At 45.2% G+C, this 16,286-nt stretch overlaps 1 protein-coding gene across 5 annotated transcripts in view; it reads right to left on the bottom strand.

Moving 5' to 3' along the window:
* Nucleotides 1-16,286, bottom strand: part of DTX2 (deltex E3 ubiquitin ligase 2) — a 58,848-nt gene that overhangs the window by 22,343 nt on the left and 20,219 nt on the right. For all 5 annotated transcript variants that reach the window (XM_067537811.1, XM_067537812.1, XM_067537813.1 and 2 more), the window contains one exon: nucleotides 6,024-6,082. In XM_067537811.1, coding sequence (XP_067393912.1) covers nucleotides 6,024-6,082 — 59 coding nt within the window. The remainder of the gene's footprint in view (nucleotides 1-6,023; nucleotides 6,083-16,286) is intronic.

Below are 16,286 nucleotides of genomic sequence, written 5' to 3'. Positions count from 1 at the left end.
ATTCACAAATCCAGACTGTGGAGTATTAGCCCTAGGAATAGCATACTCTGGTATTTAGAAGCAGACGAGATATTTTGTTCTCTGTAGTACCAGGCATCCACTTGTTACTAGGGCTGTCAAACTATTACAAAAATGAATCGTGATTAATCATGAGATTAAAAAAATACTCACGATTAATGGCAGTTTTAATCGCACTGTTAAACAAGAAGAGAATGCCATTTATTTCAGCATTTTTGGATGCTTTCTACATTTTCAAATCTATTGATTTCAATTACAAACACAGAATATCAAGTGCTCACTTTATATTATTAGTTTTGATTACAAATATTTGCACTGTAAAAAAGGAGCACCATTTCAGATTATGATTTTGTGTGTGTACGCGTGTGCATGTGTACGTTGGGGTGTGCTGTCCCTTTAAATAGATCACTCAGGATCGTGAAGGCTTTTTCAGCCAGCAGCAGCTACTGTCAGCAGTACTCACTCCTGAGCCAGCAGAAGCAGCAGACAGGCTCCCCCTGGGACTGTCTTTTTGGTCTGTGTTTATACAGTGCCTAGCGCAATGGGGCCCTGATCCATAACTAGGGTTCTAGACACTATGGTAATTATACCGAGCTCTCCTACAGAGCTTTTCATTTGTAGATCTCCAAGTGCTTTACAAAGGAGGTCAGTATCATTATCCCCATTTTACAGATGGGGAAACTGACGCACAGAGTGGAGAAGTGACTTGTCCATGGTTACCCAGGAGGCCAGTAGCAGAGTCAAGAACAGAACCCTGGTCTTTTGAACCTCAGTCCAGCATTCTAGCCACTAGAAAAAACTGCTTTTAATAATTAATAAAAGCCTGTAAATTCTTGATTAGGCTGGAATAAAAACACAATTCTTCAGCTTGGTACAGAAGGAGTGGTAAAGCTCCTCTTAGCTGTTATCTTTATTAGACAATTTGATGTTAATTAATCAGCTAAAGTGTGTAAAGAACTTTGAATATGGTCAAAGTGCTACACAATCATCTTCAAACGCGCACAACTGATACGTAACTGAAAAATTAATCCACGATCTAAACTGAACTGCTCTAGAGGATATCACTGAAATATTGGGTGTACGCCATTAGAAAGCACAGGAGCTGCAGAACTGGGCACCTGAAAATTTGAGTTAATAGATTTTTAAGGCCACAAGAGATCATTATGATAATCTAAGTCTGACCTCCTGTAAAACACAAGCCACAGAATATCAGTCTAGTTTCTTTAGTGAATCTTTACCAGAGTGATATTAATCCCAGTGTATATCTGGGGCAATATATTAACCATGCATATGGGAGTGATGAATCATCACAAATAAAATAGAATTTTATTACATGAACTTTATATCCACACAACACGTCAGGAGGTGAAATCACATCTTCTATTCAACAGAGACAGTGCTGATCACATGACATCACGGAAGCGTCTTCCTCCGAGCACCTAACAGGGAACAATCTCATGAAGGCAGGAAGATGGACTAGGACTAGGTGAACTATTAGGCTATTTCCTTCTCCTCTACTTCCTGTTATCTTTGGGGAAGACACGTGGCAGATGAATCAAGCGCACTACAAAAAGAAGTGTGCAACATTGACACAGCATTTCCTTCCTGAAATCAAGGAATCACTGAGGAAGAGGTCATTCACTTGGTGCATCATTGTTCGGGCTCATCTCACGTTTGAGTAATCTGGGTAGCCAGCAGCTGGTTTTCCCTTACGCATCTAACGTAACACAGGAAATCTCGGCACTCAGCAATCAACCTTTGTGAAATCTGGAGACGAAAATCCCTTGTGATGCTTCCTTATACAGATAAGCCAGCCGTGCTATTGAAACTTGAGCTTATCATGCTTGACGCTTCTTCGGCACATGGGCCTGTCCACATTGCATTCAGAGGTGTGGTGACGGCAAGTCAGGTTGACGTTTCCATGCTAGCTTTAATTTACCTTGCACAGGCTGCACCAGCCCACCTGGAACCCAGGGTATGTAACTGCACTTCTAGCTCATGCTCAAGCCTACAATGCTGGCTACGCTTAGCTGTGCTGGGTAGATTAAAATTAATGCAAGTTCGCCTACCTGAGCAACCCTCTGATTGCAACGCAGACCTACCCAGAGACACCGTTCACACTGCCTCATCACTACAGTGCGTGGCACCAGTGACTCAATCTGACAAGAGGAGGGAGCCAATTACTTTTGTATCTGTTAATGCCAAGTATTTATAGGAGTGTACTCAGCACCACAGAAGCAGGGTGCATTTTACAAGGCTCAAAGAAGAAGGTTTTTGACCCCTTCTATTAACATGATAGTTTGGGGGGGGGGGGGGAATGAAAACAGGATAAGTCATGTGATTTCAATTACATTTTCCCTCAAGCTGGCTTGTGAGTGGCAATAGCTCTTTAAGGAATGCAGATTTTTCCAAAAACGATGTCTTTGCACATTTTCTACTGCAGGAGAGCGACAAATGAGGACTCAGCTTTTATCTAGTAACAGTGTGGGTTTGGATTTTCAGAGCTACTCCGTGGTTTAGCCAGGCAACATCAGTGCCAGAGCCAAATTCTCTAATGACTGATGCCAGCTAGAGTTTCTCTAGCAGAGAATTTGGCTGCTGTTATTGAATCCCCGTGTCTGAATTTGAAAATCCACCTGCAATGTAGTGCATATCTCCTAGTGTGTTGTTTGTGCATACAAACTACAAGTGCGTTGTAAGACAGCTTCATCTTACTATGGCAATGGTCCCAGCAATAGAGGGCCTCCCATTTAAAGAAATTCCCGCTAGTCTTTGCATGCAAGGACTGAGGATGGGGAGGCACTCAAACTGTGTATGACAGGTGCAGCAGGCTCTCTGTGTACAGCCTAGATATGTGAGCAAGCAATAACATGTCCTTTCGGTCACTTTGTCCGGCTGCCAGTTTTTGTTCAAATGTACTTTAGAGTTATGGATCCCATGCAAGTCAAGACTTGAATAGCAATGGAGATCTACATGTATAGAGTAGTGTTTCCATCTCTCACAATGTTAATCATGGGTCTCCTGATAGTGATGGTTTTTCTTAAAGCCCCAGCCCCTGGAGCCATGTGAATACATGAGAATCTCAGCTTGCATTTTACAAAGGATAATTCCTAACCTTTATGGTTAGAGAAAAGCTGGAAAACGTGATCCAAACGCACTTTAACATACCAAAAACCAGACAGTAAATACAAAGAACCCCGAAGTGTACTTTTAGTATGGTGTTATTTTTAGTTACAGGGCCCGCTTCAAATTTGTTGAGGACCATCTCTGACTGCTATCCAAAGCTCCTGAGACTGCAGGCCATTCTTCCCAGAAGATAACTAGTTTCCTAATGAATGGACAACATGAGAGAGAATCCAGCATAGCAACAGATTTATTAGTCTACAGGAACTGGCTAAGCTTAATTTTGTATCTGCTTTTTTCAGAAGGGCATGAAGCCAGAGAGGAAAAGATATCAACAGCAGCACACATCGTGAGCCTCTCTTTGCAGAGACAACAAGGAATGGACTATCAAGATTGGTGGTACCAACCGTCACTGAACGGCCTCTGTGAAGTTCTCACATGGCTCTGTGGATCTCCGGTGACCTGCCCAGCCCTTCCTGCTGATCCCCAGGACAAAATGGTTTGAGAACGGCATGGTGGAGCCCAGAATGTGTCTTTGCCTTATTAAGTAATCTGAAGAATGAAAAGTTGGGGACTCAAGATCAACAGCGGCTTCTCAAATAAAATGGATGAAGGTTCCAAAGAGAGCTCACAAAGTTACCAAAGAGACAGCAGCCAAATGCGATGGGAAGGACAGGTCACCAATTAAAGCCCCATCAATAAAAGCCTTGATGAAATTCAGTATTTTTCTCCCCAAAAGTCCACTGCCTGCTCTTCTTCACAGATGTTCCCAGCATTTCTCCTTTCCTTACACAGACTAGTTAAGCTGCCCAGAGCTTTCCTCTGTAACTTCTTTTACAGTCACATTCTAATATAGATTTTCTGCTGAAAAAGAAAAATTGTGTACTGTTATAGCTTCCTTGCACCTTTTAAGGGCTGCTGTGCTTAACAAAAGGCAACCTGGGGCTTCTGTTAAAAACTACCACGCTCAGCTCCAATCAAAGCAGACCCTGTAAAGATTCAGATCTAAACAAGAAGAGTGTTTGCCTTTTAGAAGCTAACATTTGCCCATTGATCATGCTCTAGTTTGAGCATTTCCAGACTCCTGTAGTGCAGCATGCATCTTCTCAGCTGCTACACATATCATCTCACATGCCTTGGCCTCATTTTTAAACTAAATAGATTTTAAAAGTGTAAAAACTCTTTTTTTCTGCACCTCCTGCCTCCAAGAAGAGAAGAAGAATTGATCGCAAAAGTGACTTTTCCAATGAAGGTGGTGGTAAAAGGCTGATGCTACTGACCGGCCACCTCCTGGGGTTCTCCTATATTAGAGCATGTCATCAGATGAGCAATCTGATCAAGTCCAATTGCCTCTTCCACACTGAGAATGGATGACCGTATATGGAACATACCAGCAGCTGTTTATTACTATAGCCCCGATTCGGCAGTACCCTTAAGACCGTGCTTTGTTGAATCTGGACCTATATGATTAAAAAACAAACAAACCTGGCTTAAACACTTTCCTTCGTAACACTGCCTACACAATGGGACCATTTGACATGTCACTGCATATAGTAAGGAGCCAAATTCAGAGCACGTGTAAGAGGTGAAACTCCACTGAGGTCAGCAACTTACATCAGGTCTGAGTTTGGATCAATGTCTCATGTCCATTAAGTAGGTTTAAGAATTTTTAGCAGATGGAGGGATCGGATTGGCTGAACATGTAGATGATTTCCAGTATGTAATCGCTATGACAAACGGACAGCGCCAATAATGCACTAGGTGCATTCTAGATATATACGACAAGGACACGGCTACAAACATGGCCCCAATGCTGGAGGACCGATGCCCAGGTTGTGGTGTATTTGCCTCAATATGCTCCCTGCTCAGAAGAGCTTACAGTCCAAGAAGACAGAACACAGACAAAGGATGGGGGTGGGGGGAGGAGTAGAGGATGCTCTGTTCTGTACTCAAAGATGTCCTGCCATGCAAGGGGGTCACTGGACAACATCAAAAGGGCCTTGTGGCAGTTCTGTCCCAGGGACACTATTATGCTATTATTTAAGTGCATGGATTTATTAGTATGCAGAAGACATCATGTGATCAGCAGAGCATCCAGTTTCTGAAGATGCCACCAAACTAGAATCCCAGTTGCTCTGCTCTAATTGAATTGAATTGAAAGATGGCAAACATACCGGCAAACTTTCCACCCTCTGGGACGCAGACCAGAAGTGCTTCCACTGCAAACCACATGGCTGTGGGATCATTATCAAGACACCACCATTTACAGCTCTAGCGTGCGATTCTACTCTGAAAAGCCAGCAACTATGTAAAAATGGACGACTCCTTCCCTAACAGATCTGCTCCGTGGGGTCATTCAGAGGAAGACGTGCAGACCTCAGCAACAAACATAAGCTCCTCCCACTTACTCTTGCAGGTACAGGAGAACGGGTTGGATTCTAGTCCAGCCGATGCTTCATCTATAAAACTGCCAGCCAAGTCCCATTTGCCTGACTCCAACCACTAGGCTACAGCGCCTGACTGTATAGCGGAGCTTCTTTTCCCATCTCTTTCAGTCTTTGCCTTACAGAGAACAAGTTCACAAGCTGTGGCATTGTAGAAAACAGGGTGGGAATGGCCCCACGCTTATTACCAAAGCAAGGACAGCAATACAAAGCCATTTAGGTACTTCCTGCAATGTGGTTGAGAAAAGCCAACCAGGTGCTGACGCGTGCACTTTCTATACATTTTTAAACATACTAGCTTTATCCTCTATCCTGCTGCAGGTCCTGTCTACATGACAGAATAGCTTTTGATAAGAATCTGGAGTAAGTGAGGAAGCAAGTTACAAACGAAAGGAAAAAACCAAGGGAGAAAACAAGTAACGGGGGAGAAGTCATTACCTGCCAAAGCTTGGTTCACTTTGCTGGGCTTGGGCATTGCAACCGGAAGATTCGCGACACTAAGGAGAAAAAACAAAACAAAACGTTTACAATCAGTGCGTGGACGACAGACAAGATGGAGGCAATGCAGCGACACGGGGCATTCTGTCCAAGGACTGCTGAGAGTACTGCGCTGGTGTTAGTTATTCTTTCCCATCACCATTAGCAAAGTCAATAACTGCAGAATTAGGTCTCTAGGACTTACCCAGGTACAGCCGGAGATACAGCAAAGGCAGAAAGGTGTTAAACCTTCTATGTTAGACCTTCTAGGCGGGGAAAACTGAAGCATGGGGAGGTGAAGTAGGAGCAGAAGTCTGGCGTGAATCCCAGTCCAAGTGCCCTATCCACTGGACCACACTGGGATATTGGAATGGGAAAGCAATCACAGAAGATTAGGGTTGGAAGGGAGCTCAGGAGGTAAATAGTCTAACCCTCTGCTCAAAGCAGGACCAAGCCCAACTAAATCATCCCAGCCAGGGCTTTGTCAAGCTGGGCCTTAAAAACCTCTGAGGATGGAGATTCCACCACCTCCCTAGGTAATCCATTCCTGTGCGTCACCACCCTCCTGGTGAAAATGTTTTTTCCTCATATTCAACCTAGACCTCCTCCACTACGAGTTGAGACCATTGCTCCTTGTTCTGTCATCTACTACCATTGAGAACAGCCTGGCTCCATCCTCCCTGGAAACGCACCCCCTCTTCTCTTCTGCAGACTAAACAAGCCTAGTTCCCTCAGCCTCTCCTCATAAGTCTTGTGCTCCAGCCCCCTAATCATTTTTGTTGCCCTCCGCTGGACTCTCTCTAATTTGTTCACATCCTTCCTGTAGTGAGGGGCCCAAAAGTGAACACAATACTCCAGATGTGGCCTCACCAACTCCGAACAGAGGGAATAATCACTTCCCGTGATCTGCTGGCAATGCTCCTACTAATGCAGCCCAATATGCCATTAGCCTTCTTGGCAACCAAGGCACACTGCTGACTCATATCCAGCTTCTTGTCCACTGTAACCCCCAGGTAAATCACAATTCATGAAAGATTATGGGGTCTTTAGGCTGAGATTATTAAGGTAGTCTAAGGGCTCTGAGATGGGCAGACAGACAGACAGATCCCCCCTCTGTCCACACATGTCAAGAGAAGTTTTTGATTCTAAGACAAAAGACAGCCGATAGATCACCACTAAAAATCAGATTCAAAATATTGCACCAAGCAGGTTCTCTATTAAATAACTTTCAAAAACCCACCTCCCGTTTCTCCTCCTCCACCTCACGTCTTGAGATGCACTACAGCCGAAACAGAAGTCATGAGCTCAATGCAGAAATCTGTGGCCGAGGTGCTATGGCCTGTGTTCGGCTGGCGGATCAGACGAGTGGATTCTTTTAAAGACCGAGGATTCTTCAAAAATCTCTGAATCACGGTGTTTTCCCATCCAGCTATTTCAGTGACTGGGTTTTCCCTCTCAGACTCAACTGGGTGGAATGTCTCAATCTTTTCAAGTGACAGCAGTTTACTGGTCTCTCTAAGGGCCTGATCCAAAGCCGACTGAAGTCCATGAAACAACCCCCAACGATTGCAAAGGTCTTTGGATTAGACCCTAAAATCCAATTCTTTCTTTACCATTTCTCTTCTGTTTTGGCCTCTTCCCAGCCGTTATCGCCTTGGTATTTTTTCTCCATTTCTCCTCTATCCCGATCTCTCCCCACCTCCCATTTCTACCCTCAACCACTTCCCTCCTTGGTCCCCTCTCAGGATAAGAGTCACCGTGCAGATGCTGCTCACCCTCCAAATGCATAATTTTCAAGGCTCAACGAACAAACACGAATTTGAGGATCACTCTATCAGTGCCAACGAGCTGACAACCCTGAACCAAACCCGCTCGCCTCCTCCCTCCCGAAAACTGCACAGGACAGAGTGACGTCCCACCTGTAAGAGCTGTTCTCTCAAGTCCTAAGATGCCCGAAATCCTCATCCTTTGGGTCCGTGATCACAGCAGGTGTCTGCTGCAAATTCCCCCCTAGTTTAACTATTCTGGGTGGAGCTATCTCCCACCCCACCCATCCTCACACACACATCAGCAGCTAGCTAGCACGGTTCACTCCATGTGAGGGATGTGTTGCAGACTCTCGTGCCATCCCTTCTCTCTCCCCCACCTTTTCTTTTTTTCTTGTGGAAAGCAGAAAGCATTAAAGAATGCAACCAAATCCTTAGCTCTGCAGGGAAGGTGAGTGGATAAGTGAGGCTCTCTTACAACTTACGTTTCAGAGAATGACACAAGTACGGCATAGCTCTCCTCTTCAAAGGTAACATTTGCAAAAGTACTGAAAAGCTCCAGAGAGGCCTCTACAGGAGAGAGAGAGCATCAGAGGTGCCTAGTCTGCTCTGGCAAAACTGGGACCTGGAATTTTTCAGAAGTGCAACTTCAGTGGTGGTAAAAACACTGGCAGCTCAGGTCGTTTTACCACCGTGTCGTTTCACCCTGCACTCGTGGGCACCGGTGGCAAACTGCATGTGCCATTTTTGCCAGCTAAGGAGAGACAAAGCAATGCAGCCACCAGGCATCCGCTAGGTACTTGCACACCCATCATCACCGTGCTATCTGAACTGGCAAAAGCACCACTTTCCCCTGCAAAGCAAAAGCAAAATCCCTCAACTGGAACAAATATAAATAGGTTTCCTGTCACGGCTACAGTACACAGAAGGGCTGGAACATTGGGCAATCTGTACTCAAAACAGGTGCTGAACGCCCACAAGGACAAGCCTGGAGCTGCACCAGGAGGGTGAGCCTCGACAAACCACGCTTTGTGAGAACAGGCACGGAGTTTTATCAGACTGCTCACTTGAGGAGAGAGGGACCTCAGGAAACCACACGCCACCGTGGGATTCCACAGCAGGAAAACCCATCTCCTGGGCCTAGAATGTATTTTTCTGTTTAAGAGTCACAGACCTAAGTCTGGTAAAATGGAGGGACGTGATGGGTCCTGTTGGTGTGTAGACTCCTCACCACACGGCTTCACAGGTATATTAAAAGCCACAGCATGTGGGCGGAAAGTTTCGTTATGCAGAAACAGTGCGGATGAACTGCAGAACAGTTTTTACTGTGGCACAAACTGAAAGGATTTGCTACAATAATTTACCTTGAAGTACCTTGATTATAATGGGGACGGGAGATGAAATATTGTTTTAATGGTAACAATACCAATAATCTTTTCAGCTGTAGATCTCAAAGCACTGTTCAAAGGAGGACAGTAGCATTATCCCTATTTTACAGATGGGGAAACTGAGGCATGGAGAGGCAGTGACTTGCCCAAGGTCACCCAGCAGGACAGTGGCAGAGCCAGGAACAGAACCCAGATCTCCTGAGTCCCAGTCCAGTGCTCCATGCACTAGGCCACACTGCTGTGCTGGAAGTAAAAAGGGCAAAAAGCCAATATCTTAAATTCATCAATGGGCTCTAATGAAAACATCCTCCCCCCTTAGCCTGGGATAATGCCCCATGTACCCCGTTGGCCTTGCACCCATGGTCTGAATAACTACAGCTAATCTGCTGATGTGAATACGGAAGCAGCGGCTGACAGAATCACAGCCTTAAATACTGGGCTTGGGAAAATGACGTTTCAACTGAAGAGCTGTTCCTCTTTCCATCAGCGGTTTAAAGGTTTTCTAGGCTCTCGCTGCAGCCGTGTATATTGATCTGTTAGTATTCTGCCTGACCTGATTTACACTTCCTCAAAGAACAAAAGAAGCCAGACTGAGCGCTACCAACCTAGCCGTGAAAATACACTTCCTGCTTCGATCAGGCCAAACCTCTCCATTACTTGTGTTTTTAAAGACGACACCGGAGTCAGCTCTCCCTAAAGAGAGCGATACACAGCCACGCAGGTATGTCAGCATTCCAGCTGGGAGGCGTGAACCCCCGCCGGGCAGACAGACTCGCACGAGCTGTCCTCAAGCTAGTGTCCTGAAGTGGTGGCTTGGGTTAGCCACCCAAGTCAAAGCTGCCTGACACCCTGGGTCTGAGCTCAGGGGGCTAGCCCAAGACGCTGCAACATCCACACCTGGCATGCTAGCGTGAATCTCCCAGCTGCAGTGTAGACACACCCATGGATTGTTGGCAGTTAATCCTGAGCGACAACAGGAGTGAATTTGCCTGCTCCCGTGAGAGCACATGGGCTGGGTACCTGGTACACTATGACAGCTCTGGAATTAACATTGCAATAGCTAGACTTCTGTTTGGTTTTCTTTTAAACAACATAGGAAACCGTAGAAAGTGGTGTGTTATTCTTTGTATTACAGCAGGAGATAGACGATCTCAGCTGAGATCAGGGCCCCATGGCACTATACAAACGGTGAGAGGTCCCCGCCTTGAACTGCTTACTTTTTTGTCTACAGACAAGACAGATGAAGGGTGGGAGGGGAAACACAGAAATAATGTTGTGGAGCAGGAATAGAACCTTACCCAGCCCTACTGATTGCCTCCTCCGTGCTCTAGCCACTAGGTCATGCCGCTTCTCACATCGTGCTTGATCCTGACAAGTGCTGAATACCTGCCCCTTCCAGTAAAGTCAATATGAGTTGTGGGTATTCAGTACCGCACCCATAATCCACAAACATTGTGTATGTCAAATCACTGTAAACTCACCCCATTTTGATTTTTAAACATACAGAAACTAGCTTACAGCTATGAGAGTCTCCTGCCGCTACGCGCTGAACTGAACGTTTGGGGCCAGAGCTATCCTTGGTTTAATTTCAGTGAAATCAATGGAGTTACACTAGGGATTATGTTGGTCTGCTTTATAATTATTACATTGTTGAGCAGCTTTCTGCAGCAGTTTTAGATCTTCCTTTATTACACAAAGGACGCTTCTTACCAAACTTCAGTGATTTATTCCTCTCTGTAATTAACCACAGTGATGCAGAGAGCATTATTACGCCATGGTTCCCATAACTTTGAAATCCACATTTTCCCACTTGTGGCGTTCTCTTCAGAAAGCAGCTAAGATCACAACAAGCCCACTGCACCAGCAATTTTAAGGTGCTGATTGTATATTAGTTTCTCTCTGCTACACATCCAGCTGGCAGTGAGAATAATAAATACACAGTTCTTAGAGAGAGATGTTTCAGCTGCAGATTTCAAAATGTGTTGCAAAAGAAAGCCAATATCATTATACCCATGGAAAATTAAGGCATGGAGAGGTGAAGTGACTTCCAAAGGTAACCCAGCAAGGTAGTGGCGGGGCCAAGAACAGAACCCACATCTCCTGAGGTCCAGTCCAGTGCCCTACCCATTGGACCACACTGCTTCCTTCTCCTCGCTGTAATTACCAGGGTCTATCAATAACTCAAGGGAACTCAGGAATTTAACCTGCCTTTTAAAAATGTGTTGAACCCCCACCCTGCCTGCCCAGGACAAATGTAAAATAAATACATTTCACTGCTCAGTGCCAACTACTCCCATGGCTGCAAAAGCTCAGATATCATCCGTACTGCAAACCTCCATGTTTCCAACCATATTACAACATGGCTTGTTCTTGCCAGTGTCGAGAGAAATACACATTATAATCATGTTTCAAACCTAGGTATCCTCCAGGGGTGACACATGGTTGTAGCTCTGCCTGTATCTTAATTCAGTTACATTCAATTAAAGCTAAACTGAATTACGGCCACTTTAATTCTAAATATGAGTATCCACACAGAAGTTTAATGTGATTTAACTAATCCACTTTAAAGTCACACCTTTTGTTCACTCAGATAACTTTCCTGAGTGCCCCCTCCCCTGCAGACAAGTCCTTGGAAAACAGAGTATAGCAGTGGTTCTCAAACACGGAAGACACATACCATTGGGGATGTGCAGAGGTCTTATAGGGGGTATATCAACTCATTTACATATTTGCCTAGTTTCACAAAAGGCTACATAAAAAGCACTAGCCAAGTCAGTACATACTAAAATTTCATGCAGACAATGACTTGTTTATACTGCTCTATACACTATACACTGAAATGTGAGTACAATATGTATATCCCAATTGATTTATATTATAATTATATGGTAAAAATGAGACTAAGTAATTTTTCAGTAATAGTGGGCTGTGACACTTCTGTATTTTTATGTCTGATTTTGTAAGCAAGTAGTTTTTACGTGCGGTGAAACTTGGGGGTTTGCAAGACAAATCCGACTCCTGAAAGGGGTACAGTAGTCTGGAACGGTTGGGAGCCACTCTGGTATAGTACCGGAAATACCCAGAGGTGAAAGGAGGGCAAACCTATTCACTGTGTGGTTGTTCTGGAGACCAAACCTCTTCTCCACCCCTTGTACACACAAGTCAGCATCACAAAACCACCCAGTCTCAGAACTGTCAGGCCTTTGAGCATGGCCTACAAAACTGGCAAAGATGTGTCACCACTGAGATGCATCAGCAGAGCTCTGTGTTGAAAGCTCACACAGACACCCAGCTCTTGGCAGGGTAATTAGTCCCTTACTTTCACTGACACTGAATCAGCTATAGACACTAACATTTTGCTGAAATTTACAAGCAAAGGAGGAGACCCTTCTGGACTGTAAGGGAAGAAAAATGAGAAACATTTTGCAGAAACAAACCTTAGCTGGGGGAGAAACAAAGGGGACGACGAAATTGAATATATAAAGTAACCCAGGAATGTCACAGCTAGCAGGAAAATGAAATACATTGTTAGAGTCAGCTGCTCAGGTTTCCTCTAATTCACAGGTATTAGAATATTTTTTGTTGGAAATTAGAATTTCACAAGCCTGAGAACATAACCCCAGACAGGAATAATTATCCCAGGCCAACAGCACTTCCGACTCAAGTCCATCATGTGGAAAGAAAGGGAAAAGCCAGCCAGGGCAGGGCTGTCTGCTTGTGGTGAAATTGTCCCTTTCACAGCCTGCCTTCTACACTTGCTGCCTATTCAGGGCAAAATTATCCTCACTGTCCCCCTTCCCTTTGAATCCGTGTGTGTAGGGCGGGAAGGGGGGGTGGAGGGGAGAAGAGAAAGAACATAAGAAAATCCCCAGATTCAAAATCCAGCGTTAAGAGGATGCCACAAGGCATCTAGAAACATCTAATACAAACATTCACACTGACCATCCTTTCCTGAATCACAGTGTTTAAGCTAGCTCCTCGGATCACGCCCCCTACCCCCATCAGTGCAAGAGCATGGTCTCTGGACCGGATGTACCCTCCCCACTACACCCCCCCCCACATACACAGTCTCCCTCAGAGCTACTGATAGACATCTGGCAGCATCAAATAAAGGAACAGCTTTTCAAGTGATATTTACAGAAATACCCATGCAGCGCACAGCAGACGCAAATGACAAGGGTCTGACTAGCATACAAGCTAATATTAGATACTGTCCCCCACCACACACAGCCAAGGCAGAAACCTCCATAGCCAGACATTCAAAGGGTAAAGGCAGCCAACAAAGCGCTCACCCTCCAAACCAAGTTCCAGTCCCAGAGAAAGGTAGTTTCACAATCTCTCCCCACAGCAATGGTAAGTGACTCTCTCGAGCCCACTGAGTGCATTTGCAAATCCAATCTCTAACAGCCAGACGATGGTCAGGAGGAGGGTCAAGCCAGAAAAGCGCTGGGGTTCACAGTCTGCACGTAGGACCTCTCCTTTGTAGGTGTGTCTAGTCTCTCCGACTCCCTTCCAATGGCCCTGAGAGCACAAACCATAGCCCCTGTGGTGCTGCATTGTTCCCAGCAGATGCCTGATCAAGTAACCTCTCCACAGCCTCCAAAAGCTTAATGGGCCATGGATCACTGTGAATGCAGTGGGCCCCACTCTGTCTATAAAAGCAAGTTGCATGACTTCATTGATGGCCATCCCCACCTGGCAAGCTATAGACCAGCTTCCTCCAAGGCCATCTTCAACAAACTAACAGCTGACAGCCATTTGGCCCTTCAGAAATGTGGGGTCTCAGAGTCCAAAACCTACCTGGGGCCCCTACTGAAAACTGCCCACTCAGTCCCAAAAGCTTAGTCCGTAACCCAGTGGGTACAGAAGGCAATTCAATGGCTCTCAGGACACCCCGGTACTATGCTGATCGGTGCGGATTAAGCATAGCCATAGGCTCTGTACACACTATAGCGTATGTCGATATGAATGATGTCACTCAGGGGTGTGAATAAGTCATGTGCGACGTAAGTTACACTGACCTAAGTGCCGGTGTGGACAGGAGAGCTTCTCCCACCTCCATCGCTCCGGCCGCTCACGGGGTCTGGGGTAATGAAGTTGACGGGAGAGCTGTCTCTCATCGGCAGAGTGTCTGCACTAGCACGCTGCAGCTGGGCCGCTGTAAACGCCACAGTGTAGCCACAGTCCTAGAAGCGAGCTTGTCTGAGCATCCCTTAACGCGCGTGCTGCGATGAAGGAACAAGGAAACTGTAACGCAGTTTGGTTCTGTTTCTGAGTCCATGTTTCCAAACTGGCTGTGTGTTTAGTGCAGGAAACGGTAGCCCGCTAGACACACGCTAGGGTTTGCATTTCTCCCACAGGAATGCCTGTCTTCTGTTTGCACAAATGCACATGGGAGCAAAAATGAGGCAGGTGAGCTGGAATCAGTTATTCCCCCGCCCGTACGGTACTTTCAGGGCAGCCTTTATCCCACCAAGAGCTCACAGCACCCTCCTGCTAGTACCTAGCTGGGTTTTAGGAAAGGTCTGTCTTAAGGTGACATCGGCGGTACCTCTCTAGTCATTCCTACAAGCCTCCTTCCACAAGGATCAGTTCGTGCTTTGCAAACTGAAATGCAGCCACCTCTAGGGAGGAAAGTCAGCAGCCAGCAAGGCCAATGGCACAGAGCACTGTGCAGTAGTTTGGCAAAAGAAAGGGAATTTTGGACAGGAAGAATCTTTAGCTCTTATGAAAAGTGCTTGAGATATTTAATGTTCGGACAGAGCTTCATTTGTAAAGGTCTCACCTGAATGTAAAATATAATACTGCCACATTAGAAATCAAAGTCACTGTTTCTTTTGAAATCAGGACACTAAAACTCAAAATAATTTAAAAAACCATTCAAATCTCCCTTACTACCATCCTCTTGCATTAACATTACAAAGCACTTTAAAAGTCCTATAGACTATTCAAGCTTTATGTCGTTTATATTTTTACACTGGATCCGCTTGGACAATTAAACTAGCACAGTGAAGTTTACCTTCAGATTCTCATGCACACAAACAATGCTCCAATCACAAACAATGCTCCGATGTCTGGATTATTACAGTGAAACACACATGGCTCTGTAAATTTACACAGCACTTTGCAAACACTTGGTCTGCTCAGGCAAACTTTCACTTGACATTTAGTTCTCCCACTTCTTTCCATGAGGCCACTCACACGAGTAACAGATACTGACATCAGTCATGCTTCGCAGGGTCAGGCCCATAGATCAATCATGTCTCCTGCTCACAAAAAGCTTTGCAAACACGGCTAGGAGAGGTTTAAATCCACAATAGGGAATTGTCATCATTGGAAGTCAGACAAAAACAGTCACAAAAACATTTCCATTAGTCCTAGTTTTCATAATTTCCTTTTAAAACACAAATCTAAGAGTCAACAATCTTTAGTGCTTTTCATTTATAAATCTCAGTGTTTTAAAGAGGAAGGTCAATATCATTATCCCCAGCTGGAAAATGGGGAAACTGAGGCACAGTGTGATGAGATGACTTCCCAAGGCCACACAGAAACTCAATGGCAGAGCCGGGGAAAGACCCAAAGTCTCTTGACTCCCAACCCGGTGCCCAAAGGAGTTCTTTGTATTCTGCTGAGGGGATGGAGAAAGAAGGCACCCAGAGATCCAAAGAAATCTCTTTGGAGTCATTGTTTGTGTCCTGGCATTGTGATCTTCCAGAACGTAAAAACTGCATGAGCAGATGGCATCTTTCAAGTATTTGAAACTGACTGATCAGGCCAGGCAGGTTTCTTCTGTTTTATTAGCAGAAGGCAAGCAGTGCAGAGAGCTGGAACTCAATGTTAATGAACTCACCTTTTAATTGAGGTAGTCCTTGCAGCAAAGTGCATAAACCACGGTCTTTTGTAAAACCAACTATTCCGTTTTCTACATATAAAGATAAATGACAACTTGTAACGGGCAAACCACGCTCGGAAGTTTCTGGACAATGCCCAAAATAGCTGAACAGTTAACAAGAAGCTTCATTTTCGGAACAGTTTTCAGAAATCACTGCCTGCCATTATTCTGGGATCTC

This window comes from Emydura macquarii, unplaced genomic scaffold (assembly GCF_026122565.2).
Source record: "Emydura macquarii macquarii isolate MOO-44397 ecotype Brisbane River unplaced genomic scaffold, CSIRO-AGI_Emac_v2 contig_450, whole genome shotgun sequence".
NCBI classification, from domain to species: domain Eukaryota; kingdom Metazoa; phylum Chordata; order Testudines; family Chelidae; genus Emydura; species Emydura macquarii.
The sequence above is the reverse complement of the archived record's forward strand: the minus strand, read 5'-3'. Positions and strand labels throughout refer to the sequence as shown.